Below are 18528 nucleotides of genomic sequence, written 5' to 3' on the forward strand. Positions count from 1 at the left end.
TCCCACACATGTCACACACACATCACATGTGTCACACATCACACACACATCACATGTCACACACATATAACACGTGTCACACACACATCACACGTGTCACACATCACACACACATCACATGTCACACACATATAACACGTGTCACACACACATCACACGTCCCACATGTGTCACACACACATCACACGTCCCACATGTGTCACACACACATCACATGTGTCACACACATATAACACGTGTCACACATGCATCACACGTCCCACATGTGTCACACACACATCACACATGTCCCACACGTGTCACACACACATCACATGTGTCACACACACATCACACGTGTCACACACATATCACACGTCCCACACGTGTCACACACATGTCCCTCGTGTCCCAGCCGTGCCCACCTGCTGCTCAGCCTGGCGCTGGGCGCACTGGCGCAGCGCGTCGCCCTCCAGCGGCAGCCGCAGCCGATGCACCGTGCGGCTCTCGCAGCTCTCCAGTTGCAGCCGGATCTCCTTCAGCTGGGAGATGAAGCTGCGGCACAGAGACTCGTCCTGCTCGCCTGGGGGGCGGGGATGGGGAGGGGTCAGTGCTGTGGGGACACCGCGGGGACATCGTGGGGACATCATGGGGACACCGTGGAATGGGGGGGACGGGTCAGTGCCGTGGGATACCATGGGGACACCATGGGGACACCGTGGGGACGGGTCAGTGTCATGGGAACAACATGGGGACACCGAGGATGCTCAGCACCATGGGGACACCCTGGGGACACCCCAGGGGCACTTTGGGGACCCCCTGGGCACACCCTCGGGACACTTTAGGTACACCCTGTGGGCACTGGCACAGCTCAGTACTTGGGCACACCCCGGGCACACCTTGGGGAAACTCTAGGGACACTTTGGGCACACCCCAGGGACACCCTGGGCACACCGTGGGCACACTTTGGGCACATCCTGGGCACACCCCGGGGACACTTTGGGCACACCCCAGGGACACTTTGGGCACATCCCGGGGACACTTTGGGCACACCCCATGGACACTTTGGGCACACCCCAGGGACACTTTGGGGAAACTCTAGGGACATTTGGGCACCCCCTGGGCACACCCTGGGGACACTTTGGGCACATCCCGGGGACACTTTGGGCATACCCTGGGGACACTTTGGGCACATCCTGGGCACACCCCGGGGACACTTTGGGCACACCCCAGGGACACTTTGGGGAAACTCTAGGGACATTTGGGCACCCCCTGGGCACACCCTGGGGACACTTTGGGCACATCCCGGGGACACTTTGGGCATACCCTGGGGACACTTTGGGCACATCCTGGGCACACCCCGGGGACACTTTGGGCACACCCCAGGGACACTTTGGGGAAACTCTAGGGACATTTGGGCACCCCCTGGGCACACCCTGGGGACACTTTGGGCACATCCCGGGGACACTTTGGGCATGCCCTGGGGACACTTTGGGGAAACTCTAGGGACATTTGGGCACCCCCTGGGGACACTTTGGGCACACCCCAGGGACACTTTGGGGAAACTCTAGGGACATTTGGGCACCCCCTGGGCACACTCTGGGGACACTTTGGGCACATCCCGGGGACTCTTTGGGCACACCCCGGGGACACTTTGGGCACGCCCCAGGGACACTTTGGGGAAACTCTAGGGACATTTGGGTACCCCCTGGGCACATCCCGGGCACACTTTGGGCACACCCCAGGGACACCCTGGTCACACCATGGGCACACTTTGGGCACATCCTGGGCACACCCCAGGGACACTTTGGGGAAACTCTAGGGACATTTGGGCACCCCCTGGGCACACCGTGGGCACACTTTGGGCACATCCTGGGCACACCCCGGGGACACTTTGGGTACATCATGGGCACACCTTGGGGACACCCTGGGCACCCCCGGGGACCCCACCTTTCTCCAGGCCGCGCAGCAGCAGCTGGCAGCGCTGGGTGCAGGCGCTGTAGTCGCGCTGCAGCCGCTGCCGTTCGTCGGGCGGGAAGCGCGGCGCGCCCTCGCTGTCGCGCAGGAACTGCTGCCAGCGCTGCTCCAGGCCGGCCAGCGCCTGCCGCGCCTCCTCGGGGGGCAGCGCCGACAGCTGCGGACGGGGGGTCAGCAAACGGGGGGGCAGGCAGGGGACCACCCCTGGGACCCACCCAGATCACACTGGGACCACCCTGATCACACTGGGACCAGCCCTGGGACACCCCTGGATCACACTGGGACCACCCCAAATCACACTGGGACCACCCCGAATCACACTGGGACCAGCCCTGGGACCCCCTCAGATCACACTGGGACCACCCCAAATCACACTGGGACCACCCTGAATCACACTGGGACCAGCCCTGGGACCCACCCAGATCACACTGGGACCACCCCTGGGACCCCCCCGAATCACACTGGGACCCCTGGGACCCCCACGAATCACAGTGGGACCCCCAAAACCACACTGGGAGCCCTGGGACCACCCTGAGACAGGGTGGGGACCCCAAAGACACAGTGGGACCCACAGAACCACACTGGGACCAACCCAAGCCAGGCTGGGACCCCCTAAGCCCCACTACAGACCCCCAAGCCCCACTGAGAACCCCAAAGACCCACTTTGGACCCACCAGCCCTACTAGACCCTTCAACCCCCACTTTAGACGCCCCCAGCCCCATTTCGGACCCCCCCAGCCCCATTTCACACCCCCCAGCCCCATTTCACACTCCCCAGCCCCATTTCTGTCCCCCCCAGCCCCATTTCACACCCCCCCAAGCCCCATTTCGGACCCCCCCCCAGCCCCACTGTGCCCCCCCCCGCACTGACCGTGGCCTGGGTCCAGCCCTGCAGCCGCTGCATGTCCCGGGTCAGGTCCTGCCAGGCGCGGAGGCTGCGCAGGTCCCGCTGCAGCTCCTCCCACAGCTCCTGCAGCTGCTGGTGCTCGCTCTCCAGCCTGGCCACCCCAAAAACAGCGGGTTGGGGGTGAGCCGCCACCGGGAACCCCAAAAACAGCGGGGTTTGGGGTGAGAATCCCCAAAAACAGGGGTGAGAATCCTCAAAAACAGGGGTGAGAATCCCCAAAAACAGGGGTGAGAATCACCAAAAACAGGGGTGAGAATCCCCAAAAACAGGGGTGAGAATCACCAAAACCAGGGGTGAGAATCACCAAAAACAGGGGTGAGAATCCCCAAAAACAGGGGTGAGAATCACCAAAAAAACAGGGGTGAGAATCACCAAAACCAGGGGTGAGAATCACCAAAACCAGGGGTGAGAATCACCAAAAACAGGGGTGAGAATCACAAAAAACAGGGGTTCGGGGTGACAGGGACACCCAAAAAAAAAGGGGTTCGGGATGACCATCTCCCCAAAAAACAGGGGTTTGGGGTGACCATCCCCCAAAAAATCAGGGGTTCAAGGGTGACTATCCCCCAAAAAGAGGGGTTCAAGGGTGACCATCCCCAAAAAGAGGGGTTCAGGGTGACAACCCCCATCTCGGACCCCCAAAAACAAGGGCTTGGGGTGACCATCCCCCAAAAAAACAGGGTTTGGGTGATGATCCCCAAAAAGAGGGGTGAGAATCACCAAAAAGAGGGGTTTGAGGTGACAATCCCCAAACTGAGGGGTTCAGGGTGTCAGGGACCCCCCAAAAAAGGGGTTCAGGGGTGACAGGGACCCCCAAAGTGAGGGGTTTGGGGTGACAGTCCCCAAAAAAGAGGGGTTCAGGGGTGACAATCCCCAACGGGGAACCCCCAAAAAGAGGGGTTTGAAGTGACAGGGACCCCCAAATTGAGGGGTTCAGGGTGACAGGGACCCCCAAATTGAAGGATCAGGGTGACAGGGACCCCCAAATTGAGGGGTTCAGGGTGACAGGGACCCCCAAATTGAAGGATCAGGGTGACAGGGACCCCCAAATTGAGGGGTTCAGGGTGACAGGGACCCCCAAATTGAAGGATCAGGGTGACAGGGACCCCCAAATTGAGGGGTTCAGGGTGACAGGGACCCCCAAATTGAGGGGTTCAGGGTGACAGGGACCCTGAAATTGAGGGTTTCGGAGTGACAGGGACCCCCAAATAGAGGGGTTTGGGGTGACAGGGACCCCCAAATTGCGGGTTCAGGGTGACAGGGACCCCCAAATCGAGGTTTCGGGGTGACAGGGACCCCCAAATCGAGGTTTCGGGGTGGCTCCCACCTTTGCACAGCCTCCAGCGCCTCGGGGTTGGGCGGGGGCAGCAGGAAACAGACGGAGGGCAGCGAGGCCTCGGCACCGCCCGCGCTGCGAACCCGCCACTGCTGCGGCTGCGAGTGGCTCAGCAGCGACCAGGGCTCGTTCTTGTGAACAGTCACCTGGGGGGGCACGGGGGGGGTCAGGTGTGTGCGCCCCCAAACCCACCAGGGACCCCTGAAACCCCCAGAGACCCCCCCCACATTCCCCAGTGTCCCCCCTGCGAGTGGCTCAGCAGAGCCCAGGGCTCGTTCTTGTGCATGGTCATCTGAGGGGCACGGGGGGGTCACCTGTGTGCGCCCCCAAATTCCTCTAGGACCCCCCGAACTCCTCAGGGACATCCTGTAATCCCCAGGGACCCCCCACATTCTCCGGTGTCCCCCAACACTCCCCAGTTCTTGTGCACGGTCACCTGCGGGGAGGGGACAGGGGGGTCACTTGTGCACCCCCAAACCCACCAGGGACACCCCAAATTCGCCAGGGAACCCCTGTAAGCACCAGGGACCCCACACATTCCCCAGTGTCACCCCACACTCCCAGAGACCCCCAAACTCCCCAGAGACCCCCAAATCCCCCAAGCCACCCCAAATTCCCAGAGCCTCCCAAACCCTCTGAGCCCCCAAATCTGCACCCCCCAAACTCCCGGAGCCCCCACATTCTCCAGTGTCCCCCCACACTCCCAGAGTCCCCCCAAATCGCCCGAGCCCCCCAAACCCCCTAAGCCTCCCAAATCCCCGTGCCCCCCACATTCCCCAGTCTGCCCAAATTCCCAGAGCCCCCCAAACTTCCCAGTGCCCCCCACATTCTCCAGTGTCCCTCCACACTCCCAGAGCCCCCCCAAACCCCAAGAGCCCCCCCATTCCCATAGCCCCTCACACCCCCCCTGAGCCCCCCATAACCCCCCGAGCCCCCCAAACCCCCCAAGCCCCCCACATTCCCAGTCTCCCCACACTCCCAGAGCCCCCCCAAACTCCCTGAGCCCCCCAAACTCCCCCACATCCCCCTGAGCCCCCCAAACACCCTGAGCCCCCCACATTCCCAGTCTCCCCACACTCCCAGAACCCCCCAAACCCCCCAAACTCCCCCACATCCCCCTGAGCCCCCAAACCCCCTGAGCCCCCCACATTCCCAGTCTCCCCACACTCCCAGAGCCCCCCAAACCCCCCAAACTCCCTGAGCCCCCCAAACTCCCCCACATCCCCCTGAGCCCCCCAAACACCCTGAGCCCCCCACATTCCCAGTCTCCCCACACTCCCAGAGCCCCCCAAACCCCCCGAGCCCCCCAGAGCCCCCCTGTCCCCCACCTCCATCTGCTTGTAGTCGCACACGGCCCGCAGGGGGGGCCGCCCCTGCAGGGGGGTCTCGGGGCTGCGCGGTTTCAGCTGCACGATGCCCCCGGCCCGGCGGGACAGAGCTCCCAGCTGCACCTCCAAATCTGCCAGCTGCTCCTTCTGCTCCTGGGGGGCACGTGTGGGGCGCCTCAGCATCGGGGGGGGCTCGGGGTGGGGAGGGGCGCTGGGATTTTGGGGGAGGTTCCAGCGGTTTTGGGGAGAGGTTGAAAATAGCAGGAGGCGCCAAAGGTTTGGGGAGGGGTTGGGATTTTGGGGAGGGGGTCCCAGGAGAGTAGGAAGGGGAGGGAGGGGGGTCTGGGGGTCACTCTGGGGTCACTGTGAGGGTCCTCCCGGGGTCTGGGGGTCCCTGTTGGGGTCACTGTGGGATCCCCTCAGGGTCTGGGGGGTCACTGTGGGGGTCACTGTGAGGGTCTGGGGGTCACTGTGTGGTCACTTTGTGATCTGGGGGGTCACTGTGAGGGTCTCCCCATGTTCTGGGGGTTCACTGTGAGGGTCCCCCTGGGGCCTGGGGGTCACTGTTGGGGTCACTCTGGGGTTCACTGTGGTTGCCCCCCCCAGTTCTGGGCTCTCCCCAGGGTCTGGAGGTCACTGTGAGGGTCCCCCCCAGTTTCTGGGGGTCCCTGTGGGGTCCCCCTCTTGGGCTCTCACTGCCAGGTCCTGTGGGGATCCCCCTCAATTCTGGGAGTCACTGTGGGGTCTGTGGCTCACAGTGGGGTCATTGTGGGGTGCCCCCAGTTCTGTGGCTCACAGTGGGACCCCCCGGGGTTCTGGGGGGTTCCCCCGGTTCCTGGGGCTCACAGTGGGGTCTCCCCGGTTCTGTGGTTCACAGTGGGGTCTTCCCGGGGTCTGGGGGTCACAGTGGGCTCACAGTGGGGTCATTGTGGGGTTCCCCCGGTTCCTGGGGCTCACAATGGGGTCCCAGTGGGGTTTGGGGGTCCCAGTGGGGTCCCAGTGGGCTCTGGGGGTCCCAGTGGGGTTTGGGGCTCACAGTGGGGTCCCAGTGGGGTTTGGGGGTCCCCGTGGGGTCCCAGTGTGTCCCTCACCGCCAGGTCCTGCAGCAGGTCCTCCAGGCGCGTGGCCGTGGTGCCGCGGTCGCAGCTGAACTTGCGGCGCATCAGCTCCTCCGTCCTGTGCAGCTGCTGCTGCAGCGCCTGCACCTCCGAGAAGAACTGGGGAGGGGGGCAGGGGTCAGTATGGGGGGACAGGGGTCAGTATGGGAGCCAGGAGGTCATTGTGGGGGCCCAGGGGTCAGTGAGGAGTCAGCAAGGGGTCAGGGAGTTACTGTGGGGGGGTCAGGGGGTCATTGTGGGGGCCAGGGGAAAGTATGGGGGGTCAGGGGTCATTATGTGGGACAAGGGTCAGTATGGGGGGGGCAGGGGTCAGTATGGGGGTCAGGGGGTCATTGTGGGGGCCTAGAGGTCAGTGGGGGGTCAGCAGTGGGTCAGGAGGGCAGTGGGAGTCAGAGGGGGTCAGTATAGGGGTCAGGGGGTAATTGTGGGGGTCAGGGGTCAGTATGGGGGGTCAGTATGGGAGGCAGCCCAGCCCCGCCCCTCACCTGGAAGTAGCTGCTGTTCTCCCTCAGGTGTGTCTCCACGCAGCAGCAGAGCTGCAGCATCCAGCTCCACTGCGTCTGCAGCGCCGCCAGGAACGCCTGCGGGCACGGGGGCTGGCACCGCGCACCTGGGCGGGGGGTGCCCTCACCTGTGCCTCACCTGATCCCTACCTGTGCCTCACCTGATCCCTACCTGTGCCCTCACCTGTGCCTCACCTGATCCCCACCTGTGCCCCCATCTGTGCCTCACCTGATCCCCACCTGTGCCCCCATCTGTGCCCTCAGCTGATCCCTACCTGTGCCTCACCTGTGCCCCCACCTGTGCCTCACCTGATCCCCACCTGTGCCTCACCTGATCCCCACCTGTGCCTCACCTGATCCCTACCTGTGCCCCCATCTGTGCCCTCAGCTGATCCCTACCTGTGCCTCACCTGTGCCCTCACCTGTGCCTCACCGGATCCCTACCTGTGCCTCACCGGATCCCCACCTGTGCCCTCACCTGTGCCTCACCTGATCCCCACCTGTGCCCTCACCTGATCCCCACCTGATCCCTACCTGTGCCCTCAGCTGTGCCCTCACCTGTGCCTCACCTGATCCCCACCTGAGCCCCCACCTGAGCCCTCAACTGGGCAGGTGGGACCCCCCAGATCCCCCCATCCCTGCACTCCCCCAGGCCCCCCCAAGACTCCCATCCCTGCAACCCCCCACCTCCTTCATGCCCCTACCAGGACCCCCCACATCTCCCCATCCCTGCAGCCCCCCCAAGACCCCCCATCCCCCCCATCCCACCTCCAGGGTCTGCGCCCCCGGGTGCTCCTCCCGCAGCAGCCGCTCCCCCGAGCTGCGCAGCTCCTGGATGCGCCGCTCCCGCAGCTCCAGCTCCCGCATCAGCGCCTGCGCGGCACGGGGGAGGGGATTGGGGAGGGGGCACACAGGTGTGAGGGGTGGGGGGAGTGGCACATGTATGTGGGTGTGTCCATGGGTGTGTCCACGGGAGCAGCTGTGCCCACACGTGTGTCCATGCCATGGCTGTGCCCATCTCTGTGTCCATGCCACACCTCTGTCCATCCCTGTGCCCATGTCTGTGTCCGTGTCCATCCCCATGTCCATGCTGTGTCCATCCCTGTGTCCGTGTCCATCCCCGTGCCCATCTGCATGTCCATCCCTGTGTCCATCCCCATGTCCATGCCCATCCCTGTGTCCCTGTCTGTCCATTTCTATGCCCATCCCCGTGTCCATGCTGTGTCCATTCCTGTGTCCATCCCTGTGTTCGTGTTGTGTCCATCCCCATGTCCATGCCCACGTCCCTGCTGTGTCCATCCCTGTGTCCATCCCCATGTTCTGTCCATCCCCGTGTTTGTGTTGTGTCCATCCCTGTGTCCATCCCCATGTTGTGTCCATCCCCGTGTTTGTGCTGTGTCTATCCCCATGTTGTGCCCATCCCCATGTCCCCATTGTGTCCCTGCCTGTCCCCGCCGTGTCCCTGCCGTGTCCCTGCTGTCCCCTCACCGAGTAGCTCTCTTTCTTGGCGGCCATGGCGGGGTTGTTGTGGCTCCAGTCGAAGGCCAGCTCCTCCTCCTCGCGCTCGCTCAGCCACAGCAGCTCCTTGGTGGCGGCGCTGACGAAGCTGTGCAGGCTCTCCAGGTGCCGCAGCCGCGCCTTGGACGAGTTCTGGGGCAGGGGCAGGGGGGTTTGCTGCCTGCTCAGCCCCAGCCACAGCCCCCAGGGGAGCCCCCACAGCCCCAGAGCCCCCACAGCTCCACAGCCCCCAGGCTGAGCCCCCACAGCCCCCACAGCCCCCAGGCTGAGCCCCACACCCCCACAGCCCCCAGGCTCACCCCCAGAGACCCTGAGTCCCCAGGCTCACCCCCACAGCCCCCACAGGCTCACCCACACAGCCCCCACAGCCCCCAGGCTCACCCTGACAACCCCCACAGTCCCCCGAGCCCCCACAGCCCCCAGGGTCATCCCCAGAGCCCCCAGAGCCCCCCAGGCTCCCCTCCAGAGCCCCCAGGCTGAGCCCCACACCCCCACAGCCTCCAGGCTCACCCCTAAAGCCCCCCGAGCCCCCCAGGCTCACCCCCACAGTCCCCAGGCTCACCCCCTGAGCCCCCCCATCCTCCTCCCCAGATTCCCCTAATCCTCCTCCCCACAGCCCCCACACTCACCCCTACACCACTGTCCCCCCATCCTGTCACACCTTCCTCCCTCCAGCAGGTCCCTCCCATGTCACACCCCTCTGCCACCCCCCCAAATCACATCCCCCTCCCCATAAGCCCCCCCATTTGCCCCCCGCCCCCCGTTCCCCCCAGGCTCACCAGCAGCTTGGCGTACTGCAGCTCCAGCTTGCCCAGTCCCTCCCGGTACGCGCCCACGGGGCCGGGGGCCAGCTGGCTCTGGGGGAGACACCCCATCAGCACCGGGACCCCCCCCCTGCTTCCCCCTGCCCCCCACCAGGAGAGGGACAGCGGGGAGGGGGGATTCCCTCGGGGCACGGCGCCCCCCACCCTCCCAGGGCAAGGGCACAGCTGGGGGGTGGGGGGGCCAAACTTTCCCCAGATCACGCCCCCCCACCCTCCCACAGCCCCAGGAGTCGAGGGGGGTGAGCCCTGGGGACCCTCAGAGCAGAAAACGGGGTGGCCAGGGTGGGACAGAGCAGAGGGAGCCCCAGAGGAAATGGGGAGCAGGGGAGGGGGTAGCACTGGGGGGACAGCTTGGAGCAGAGTGGGAACAACCCCAGAGGACCCCCAGGACCAGGGGGGGCCCAAAACCCAGGGGTCTCACCTCATCACCAGGGGATTCCCAGCACCCTGTAGGGTCTCAGCTCATCACCCCCAGCACCAGGGGGTCCCCAGAGCCCAGGGGTGTCATCTTGTCTCACCCCCAAGAGCTGGGGATCCCCAGCAACCAAGGGTCTCACCTCATCACCCCCAGCACCAGGGGATCCCCAGCACCCTGTAGGGTCTCAGCTTGTCATCCCCCAGCCCCCAGGGGTCTCCCCTGGTCACCCCCAGCACTGAGGGGTCTCAGCTCCTCACCCCTACCACTGAGGGGTCTCTCCCCCTCCCCCCAGCACTGAGGGGTCTCTCCCCCTCCCCCCAGTACTGAGGGGTCTCTCCCCCTCGCCCCAGCACTGAGGGGTCTCAGCTCCTCACCCCAGCGCTGAGGGGTCTCCCCGGATCACCCCCAGCACTGAGGGGTCTCTCCCCCTCACCCCCAGCACTGAGGGGTCTCAGCTCCTCCCCCCAGCACTGAGGGGTCTCCCCTGATCACCCCCAGCACTGAGGGGTCTCTCCCCCTCCCCCCAGCCCCAGCTGCTCACCTCATCCGCCCGTGCCCGCTCCACCTTGCCGCGGAACTCCTCGATGGCGCGGTGCAGCCCGCGGTGCGCGCCCAGGTGCGTCTCCACGCTGGGCAGGTCGGCTCCCCACTCTCCCGCGGCCACTCGCCGCTGGTTCTCCTCCACCCAGGCCAGCAGCTCCTGCAGGTAGCGCAGCGGGGGCCTCGTCCGGCTCGGGCCGCCGCTGGCTCGATGTCACTGTCACCGTGGTGGCTGTCGCCCCCGATTTGAGGCGCAGGTTGTACTCGGTGCGGATGGACACCAGGCGCTCGTGCAGGCGGTACACGCTGCGGGAGGAGCTGTCAGCAGGGCAGGGGGCTCTGCGGGCATGAGGGGGCTTTGGGGGGCATGGGGGGCAGGGGGGCATGGGGGGCGTTTGGGGGCACAAGGAGTTTGGGGGCACAGGGGGGCTTTGGGGTGTACAGGGATCACAGGGGGCATAGAGACTTTGGGGACATGAGGGGGCTTTGGGGGGCTCTGGGGACAGGAGGCGCTTTGGGGGCACGGGGGGTTTGGGGGGCTTTGAGGGCACGGGAGGTTTGTGGGTATGAGGGGGCTTTGGGGACAGGAGGGGCTTTGACACATACAGGGGTCACAGGGGGTTCAGGGAACATGGGGAGTTTGGGGCATGGGAGCTTTGGGGGCATGGGGAGCTTTGGGGTGTACAGGGGAGTAGAGCAAACATGGGGAGTTTGGGGCCATGAGGAGTTTTGGGGGCACAAGGGTCACAGGGGCCATGAGGGGCTTTGGGGGCACAAGGGGCTTTGGGGTGCACAGGGGTCACAAGGGGAGTTTGGGGACATGGGAGGCTCTGGGGTCATGAGGAGCTTTGGGATGTACAGGGGTCACAGCAGGGTTCAGGGAATATGGGCAATTTGGGGTCGTGAGGAGCTTTGGGGACATGAAGATTTTTGGGATGCACAGGGGTCACAGGAGGCTTTTAGGGGTGCAAGGGCTGAGGTGAGTGCGGGGGCTTTGGGGGGCACAGGGGACATGCAGGGTCTGGGGGTCATGGGAGGCTTTGGGGGGCACAGGGGGGGTACAGCGATCATGGGGACTTTTGGGGTCATGAGGAACTTTGGGGTGCACAGGGGTCACGGGCAGTTTGGGGACATGAGGAGCTTGGGGACATGGGGAGTTTGGGGACAGAAGGAGTTTGGGGTCGCGGGCTGTTTGGGGACAGGAGCGGTTTGGGGTCACAGTGAGTTTGGGGTCAGGCAGTTTGGGGTCAGGCAGTTTGGGGTCACAGTGAGTTTGGGGTCACAGTGAGTTTGGGGTCAGGCAGTTTGGGGTCGCAGGCAGTCTGGGGTCAGGCAGTTTGGGGTCAGGCAGTTTGGGGTCACAGTGAGTTTGGGGTCAGGCAGTTTGGGGTCGCAGGCAGTTTGGGGTCAGGCAGTTTGGGGTCAGGCACTTTGGGGTCACAGTGAGTTTGGGGTCAGGCAGTTTGGGGTCAGGCAGTTTGGGGTCACAGTGAGTTTGGGGTCAGGCAGTTTGGGGTCAGGCAGTTTGGGGTCACAGTGAGTTTGGGGTCAGGCAGTTTGGGGTCACAGTGAGTTTGGGGTCAGGCAGTTTGGGGTCAGGCAGTCTGGGGTCAGGCAGTCTGGGGTCACAGTGAGTTTGGGGTCAGGCAGTTTGGGGTCAGGCAGTTTGGGGTCAGGCAGTTTGGGGTCACAGTGAGTTTGGGGTCAGGCAGTTTGGGGTCAGGCAGTTTGGGGTCAGGCAGTTTGGGGTCGCAGGCAGTCTGGGGTCGCAGGCAGTCTGGGGTCAGGCAGTTTGGGGTCACAGGGAGTTTGGGGTCACAGTGAGTTTGGGGTCAGGCAGTTTGGGGTCAGGCAGTCTGGGGTCACAGTGAGTTTGGGGTCAGGCAGTCTGGGGTCAGGCAGTCTGGGGTCACAGGGAGTTTGGGGTCAGGCAGTTTGGGGTCAGGCAGTTTGGGGTCACAGTGAGTTTGGGGTCAGGCAGTCTGGGGTCGGGCAGTTTGGGGTCACAGGCAGTTTGGGGTCAGGCAGTTTGGGGTCAGGCAGTCTGGGGTCACAGTGAGTTTGGGGTCAGGCAGTTTGGGGTCACAGTGAGTTTGGGGTCAGGCAGTTTGGGGCCAGGCAGTTTGGGGTCACAGGGAGTTTGGGGTCAGGCAGTTTGGGGTCACAGTGAGTTTGGGGTCAGGCAGTTTGGGGTCACAGTGAGTTTAGGGTCAGGCAGTTTTGGGTCAGGCAGTTTGGGGTCAGGCAGTTTGGGGTCACAGTGAGTTTAGGGTCAGGCAGTTTGGGGCCAGGCAGTTTGGGGTCAGGCAGTTTGGGGTCACAGGGAGTTTGGGGTCAGGCAGTTTGGGGTCAGGCAGTTTGGGGACACAGGGAGTTTGGGGTCGCAGGCAGTTTGGGTTCAGGCAGTTTGGGGTCAGGCAGTTTGGGGTCGGGCAGTTTGGGGACACAGGGAGTTTGGGGTCGCAGGCAGTTTGGGTTCAGGCAGTTTGGGGTCAGGCAGTTTGGGGTCGGGCAGTTTGGGGTCAGGCAGTTTGGGGTCAGGCAGTTTGGGGTCAGGCAGTTTGGGGTCACAGTGAGTTTGGGGTCAGGCAGTTTGGGGTCAGGCACTTTGGGGTCACAGTGAGTTTTGGGTCGTGCAGTTTGGGGTCAGGCAGTTTGGGGTCAGGCAGTTTGGGGTCACAGTGAGTTTTGGGTCGGGCAGTTTGGGGTCAGGCAGTTTGGGGTCAGGCAGTTTGGGGCCGCACCGGCGGTACATCTGCTCGCCCTGCGGGTGGCGCCCGTCCTTGAGGCTCTGCACGTCGTTGAAGAGCAGCCGGATCATGGAGTCCGCCTTGTCCAGGTCCCGCTCCACCTCCGCCGCCTTCTGCGGAGCCTTCCCGGCCGCCAGCAGCCTGATGTCCTGCGGGGACACGGGGACAGTGGGACAGGGACAGGGGACAGGGGGACAGGGACACGGGGACAGGAACATGGGGACAGGGGGGACAGGGACAGCAGGGACAGGGATGTAGGGATACAGGGACAGGGATAGGGGACATAGGGACGGAGACACGGGGATGGGGGGACAGGGACATGGGGGCATAGGGACAGAGACAGCAGGGACAGTAGGGACAGGGACACAATGGACAGTAGGGATGGGAGAGGGACATGGCGACATAGGGACAGGGGGACATAGGGACAGCGACAGGGGAGATAGTGACATGGGGACATAGGGACAGGGACAGCAGGGACAGTAGGGACAGGGAGAGGCAGCACGGGGTTGATGCCATCCCGGTGCCATGCCGGTGCCATCCCAGTGCCATCCCGCTGCCATCCCGGTGCCACTCACCGCCTGCAGCAGAGCATCCGCCTGGTTCAGCTGCTCCTCGCACAGCCCCGACTCCATCTGCAGCTTGGTGACCACGCGCTGCAGCCGCTCCAGCCTGGGACAGGGGACAGGGACAGAGGGACAGGTCAGCTCCTGGATGGGGGGGACATGCTGGACCAGCACAGCGTGGCTGCTGTCCTGGTCTCTGTCCCATGCTGTGTCCCTCTCCCTGTCCCGTGCTAAATCCCTGTCCCTGTCCCGTGCTAAATCCCAGTCCCTGTCCCATGCTAAATCCCAGTCCCTGTCCCGTGCTAAATCCCAGTCCCTGTCCCGTGCTGTGTCCCTGTCCCTGTCCCGCTCTCCACCCTGCTGCCAATTCCCCCTCCCCATCCCCATCTCGCTTTTCCCAGCCCCATCCCACTTCCAGCCTCAATCCCAATCCCTCCTATCCATCCCATTTCAACCCCCATTGTGACCCCACCCCATTCCCAATCCCATCCCACCCATTTCAAGCCCCATCCCGCCCCCCATCCCGTTTCAAATCCCCCTATCCCATTTCAACCCCCACCCTGCCCCATCCCACTTCCAACCTCAATCCCGATCCCATCCTATCCCATTTCAACCTCCATCCCGCCCCCTATCCCGTTCCAAGTCCCTCCCATCCCATTTCAACCACCCCATTCCCGATCCCGCCCACCCCCATCCTATCCCATCCCCTCCCGCTGTCCCGGATCCCCTCCCGTGCCGATCCGTGCCGATCCGTGCCGATCCGTGCCGCGCTCCAGACTCTCCCCAGCCGGGCCGGTGACTCAGAGCGCTGCGGTTCCCCCTCGGGGGGGCCGGGACACCCCACCCCGGCCCAGCCCCGCGGTTTGGCAGCGGGAGGGGGGTTTGGATGCCAACCCGGCCCTGCCCAGCCCCCCCGGCCCCCCCAAACTCGCCTCTCGAACTCTGCCCGCAGCAGCTTCTCCCGCTCCAGCACCGCCACGTGCAGCCGCCCCCACTCCTTCTCCACGTCCAGCGGGTGGTACCCGGGGGGCACCTTCAGCTGTCCCGACTGCACCGCGCCCTGTGCGCCCCGAAAATCACACAGTGCCCTGGGGGTGCGCTGGGACCTGCCCCGGGACCCCCGGGACCCCTCGGGACCAGGGGGGCACCTGCACACCCCAAAAGTCACACACTGCTCTGAGCGGAGTGTCTGGCACTGCCCTGGGACCCCCGGGACCCCCTGGGACCCATCCCACACCCCCCAAAACCCCTGACACCCCCCTACCCCTAAGGACCACCCTGGGACGTCCCCAGAGCCCCCCGGGATTATCATCCCCAGCTTTTCCAGCCCCCCGGCCGCTCTGGACCCCCGAGACCCACAGGGTCTCCCCTTCAGGGCCCCTTTCGGACCCCAAACCCCCCCAGGACGCCCTCAGGACCCCTCCCCAGCCCCGCCCATCCCTCGGGTACCTCCAGCGCCTGGAAAATGGCTTTGGAGCGGTTCTTGTCGGCCTCCCGAGCCGGCAGCTCCGTCTCCTTGAACTTGAGGAACTGGCGCCAGAGGATCTGCGGGTGGGGGGCACAGCTGAGCGGTAACCCCCCCCAAAGCCGCTGCTGCCCCCTCCTTTCCCCCCCCTCCACGATTTTCAGTTTTCCATGTGTGCAGGGCCGGAGGGAAGGAAGTGGCCGTGCCGGGCTTTGCCAGCGGTGAGTCACGGCACAGCCAGGCAGGGTGAGTCACGGACCCCCCCGAATGGGACACGCGGGTCTGGCACGGCCCTGAGCCCCCAGAGCCCCCAGAGCCCCAGAGTGGCACCGGGGCGGGGTCTGTGCCCGTGCCAGGCTGGCAGCACCATCCCTGTGCCCATTCCTGTCCATCCCAGTGTCCATCCCTGTGTCAATGCCAGCACTGTCCCTGTCCCTGTGTCCATCCCCAGCCAGCAGCACTGTCCCTGTCCCTGTGTCCATCCCTGTGTCCATCCCTGTGTCAATGCCAGCACTGTCCCTGTCCCTGTGTCCATCCCTCTGTCCATCCCTGTGTCAATGCCAGCACTGTCCCTGTCCCTGTGTCCATCCCTGTGTCCATCCCTGTGTCCATCCCTGTGCCAGCACTGTCCCTGTCCTTGTGTCCATCCCTGTGTCCATGCCAGCACTGTCCTTGTGTCCATCCCTGTGTCCACCCCAGACCAGCAGCACTGTCACTGTCCCTGTGCCCATCCCCTGCCAATGTCATCCCTGTCCCCGTGTCCCTGTCCCATGCCAGTCCTGTCCCCGTGCCCCTGCCATCCCTGTCCCTGTCCCCATGTCCCCGTACCCCTGCTATCCCTGTCCCTGTCCCCGTGTCCCCGCCCCTGCCATCGCGGTGGCCGTGTCCCTGTCCCTGTCCCCGTATCCCTGCCATCCCTGTCCCTGTGGCTGTGTCCCCGTGTCCCCGCCCCTGCCATCGCCGTGGCCGTGTCCCTGTCCCTGTCCCCGTGTCCCCGCCCCTGCCGTCCCTGTCCCTGTCCCCGTATCCCCGTACCCCTGCCATCCCTGTCCCTGTCCCCGTGTCCCCGCCCCTGCCGTCCCTGTCCCTGTCCCTGTCCCCGTATCCCCGTGCCCCTGCCATCCCTGTCCCTGTCCCTGTGGCCGTGTCCCTGGCCCTGTCCCCGTATCCCCGTACCCCTGCCATCCCTGTCCCTGTCCCTGTATCCCCGTACCCCTGCCATCCCTGTCCCTGTGGCCGTGTCCCCGTGTCCCCGCCCCTGCCATCCCTGTCCCTGTCCCCGTACCCCCGCCATCCCTGTCCCTGTGGCCGTGTCCCCGTGTCCCCGCCCCTGCCATCCCTGTCCCTGTCCCCGTACCCCCGCCATCCCTGTCCCTGTCCCCGTGTCCCCGTGTCCCCGCCCCTGCCATCGCCGTGGCCGTGTCCCCGTGTCCCCGGCCCCGCCCTCACCTCGATCTCCTCGTAGCTGGCCGGGAGGCGCCGCTCCTCGAAGAGCGCCGAGTGCTGCCGGCTCCACTGCAGCAGCCCCGTCACCACCTCGTAGTACTCCTGCCAGCGCAGCTGCAGCTCCTGGGGACAGAGGGGACACCTGCGTGACCCTGCGGGGGTGACACCCCACCCCCCGTGCTGCACTCAGTGCCTCAGGGGTCTCCCTGAATTCTTCAGACAGAAATCAGAGTGCAGGGATTGAATAAATTTTAGGATGAGCTCTAATGATTTTAGTGAGTAAAAGGTTTGAAATGCCAGAGCAGCAGAGTGAGTTCTAGTGAAGGTTGAAATACACTGATATCTTCAGTGGATATCAGGCACAGTTATAGACAGAACTGAGACATAATAGAGCTGAGGTAAGAGTATTGCTGACATTTCTCACATAGAACAAGACAGATTATATGAGTAGTTCTATAGGTAACCTGGTGTGCTAAGAAACTGGAATTGTAACAGGTTAAGGAGTGCTGGTCTGAGTTTGTTGGGAAAATCCTGTATAAGAGTTTGTACTGGGGAGAGTTGATGCCTTTTTAGCCATTGTGGCTTTTAGCCACTTGCCTTTTGCCTTTCTTGCTTTTCTGCTTTGCTCACATTGCATTTGCCATTGCCTGTTGAGACTGATGTGCTTTGTAACAAATGACCTTTTAACTATCAGCTGCTTTGCTTGCTTAGAAGATAACCTGACAAGCAGGATCCTCAGAGCTCCAGAGTAGGATCCTAAGAGCTCCAGAATTTGGCTCCCTAGAGCTCCAGAGGCCCCGAGATGCCCCAGCCCAACTCACGTTGGCCTTGACGCCGTCCTGCACCTCGGGCACGCGCGGCATGGCGTCGTACAGCGACGACACGTAGGTGATGATGGACTTCTCATCTGGCTGTGCCACATCCACGTCTGCGGGGAGGGAGGGGGTCAGGGGGGACCCCGAGGTGGGGAGGGACCCCCCCAGTTCAGCCCAGGCCGTACCTTCGGGGTCCAGCAGCCGGGTGACCCCCAGATCCCGCTCAGCCACGGTGAAAGCCTGGTCCAGGTTCTCCAGGTTGCTCTGGCGGTAAACCCGGCTCATGTCGATCAGCATGGGCCTGGGGTGAGGGGAAACAGGGGTCAGGGGGACCCCAAAACCTCCCTGGGGCTGCCAGGGCTGCCTGAGCTCCTGCCTGGACACCCCACACCCCACAGCCAGCACAGGGACAGGAGGAGCGGGGATTCACAGTCACCAGTGGGAACAATGGCACAGCCAGAGCCCCCAAATGTCCTGTAAATTGGGCACCCCAACCCCTGTGGGGCTGGCACCCCAATCCTGCACAGGGCTGACACCCCAATCCCCTGTGGGGCTGACACCCCAATCCCTGGTGGGCTCTACAATCGTGCCAAGCTCAGCCTGGCAGTGCCTTGGCACAGAGCTTGGCACAGCCATGGCATGGTGCAGGTCCCTCCCCCCACCTGGCACAGCCCTGCCCATGTTTTCTCTCCCGAAAAACATGCAGAGGTCCCAGCAGGAGCCGTGAGGACCTGCCTGGCATTGCCCTGGCACACCAGCTGTGCCAGGACAGGCCCTGGTGCCAGGACTCGTGGGGAACACGCGCCCACATGGCCCCGAGCGGGGTTGGCACGGCTGCCCTGGTGAGCACAGGATTGGCACAGCTGCCCCACGGGAACAGGATTGGCACAGCTGCCCCACGGGAACAGGATTGGCACGGCTGCCCCATGGGCACAGGATTGGCACGGCTGCCCCATGGGCACAGGATTGGCACAGCTGCCCTGGTGAGCACAGGATTGGCACAGCTGCCCCAAGGGCACAGGATTGGCACAGCTGCCCCAC

The 18528-nt window shown here is 64.1% G+C and overlaps 1 protein-coding gene across 1 annotated transcript in view; it reads right to left on the reverse strand.

Moving 5' to 3' along the window:
* Positions 1-18528, reverse strand: part of PLEC (plectin) — a 56492-nt gene that overhangs the window by 20316 nt on the left and 17648 nt on the right. The window contains 19 exon segments of the mRNA XM_079301833.1: positions 405-562; positions 1930-2113; positions 2828-2954; positions 4191-4345; positions 5528-5680; positions 6619-6744; positions 7131-7226; positions 7917-8021; positions 8637-8798; positions 9446-9523; positions 10450-10626; positions 10628-10754; positions 13193-13347; positions 13774-13867; positions 14694-14821; positions 15211-15306; positions 16676-16795; positions 17494-17600; positions 17673-17788. Of these exon segments, the coding sequence (XP_079157959.1) occupies positions 405-562; positions 1930-2113; positions 2828-2954; positions 4191-4345; positions 5528-5680; positions 6619-6744; positions 7131-7226; positions 7917-8021; positions 8637-8798; positions 9446-9523; positions 10450-10626; positions 10628-10754; positions 13193-13347; positions 13774-13867; positions 14694-14821; positions 15211-15306; positions 16676-16795; positions 17494-17600; positions 17673-17788 (2464 nt within the window).

This window comes from Erithacus rubecula (assembly GCF_903797595.1).
Source record: "Erithacus rubecula genome assembly, chromosome: 3".
In the NCBI taxonomy this organism is placed as follows: Eukaryota; Metazoa; Chordata; class Aves; order Passeriformes; family Muscicapidae; genus Erithacus; species Erithacus rubecula.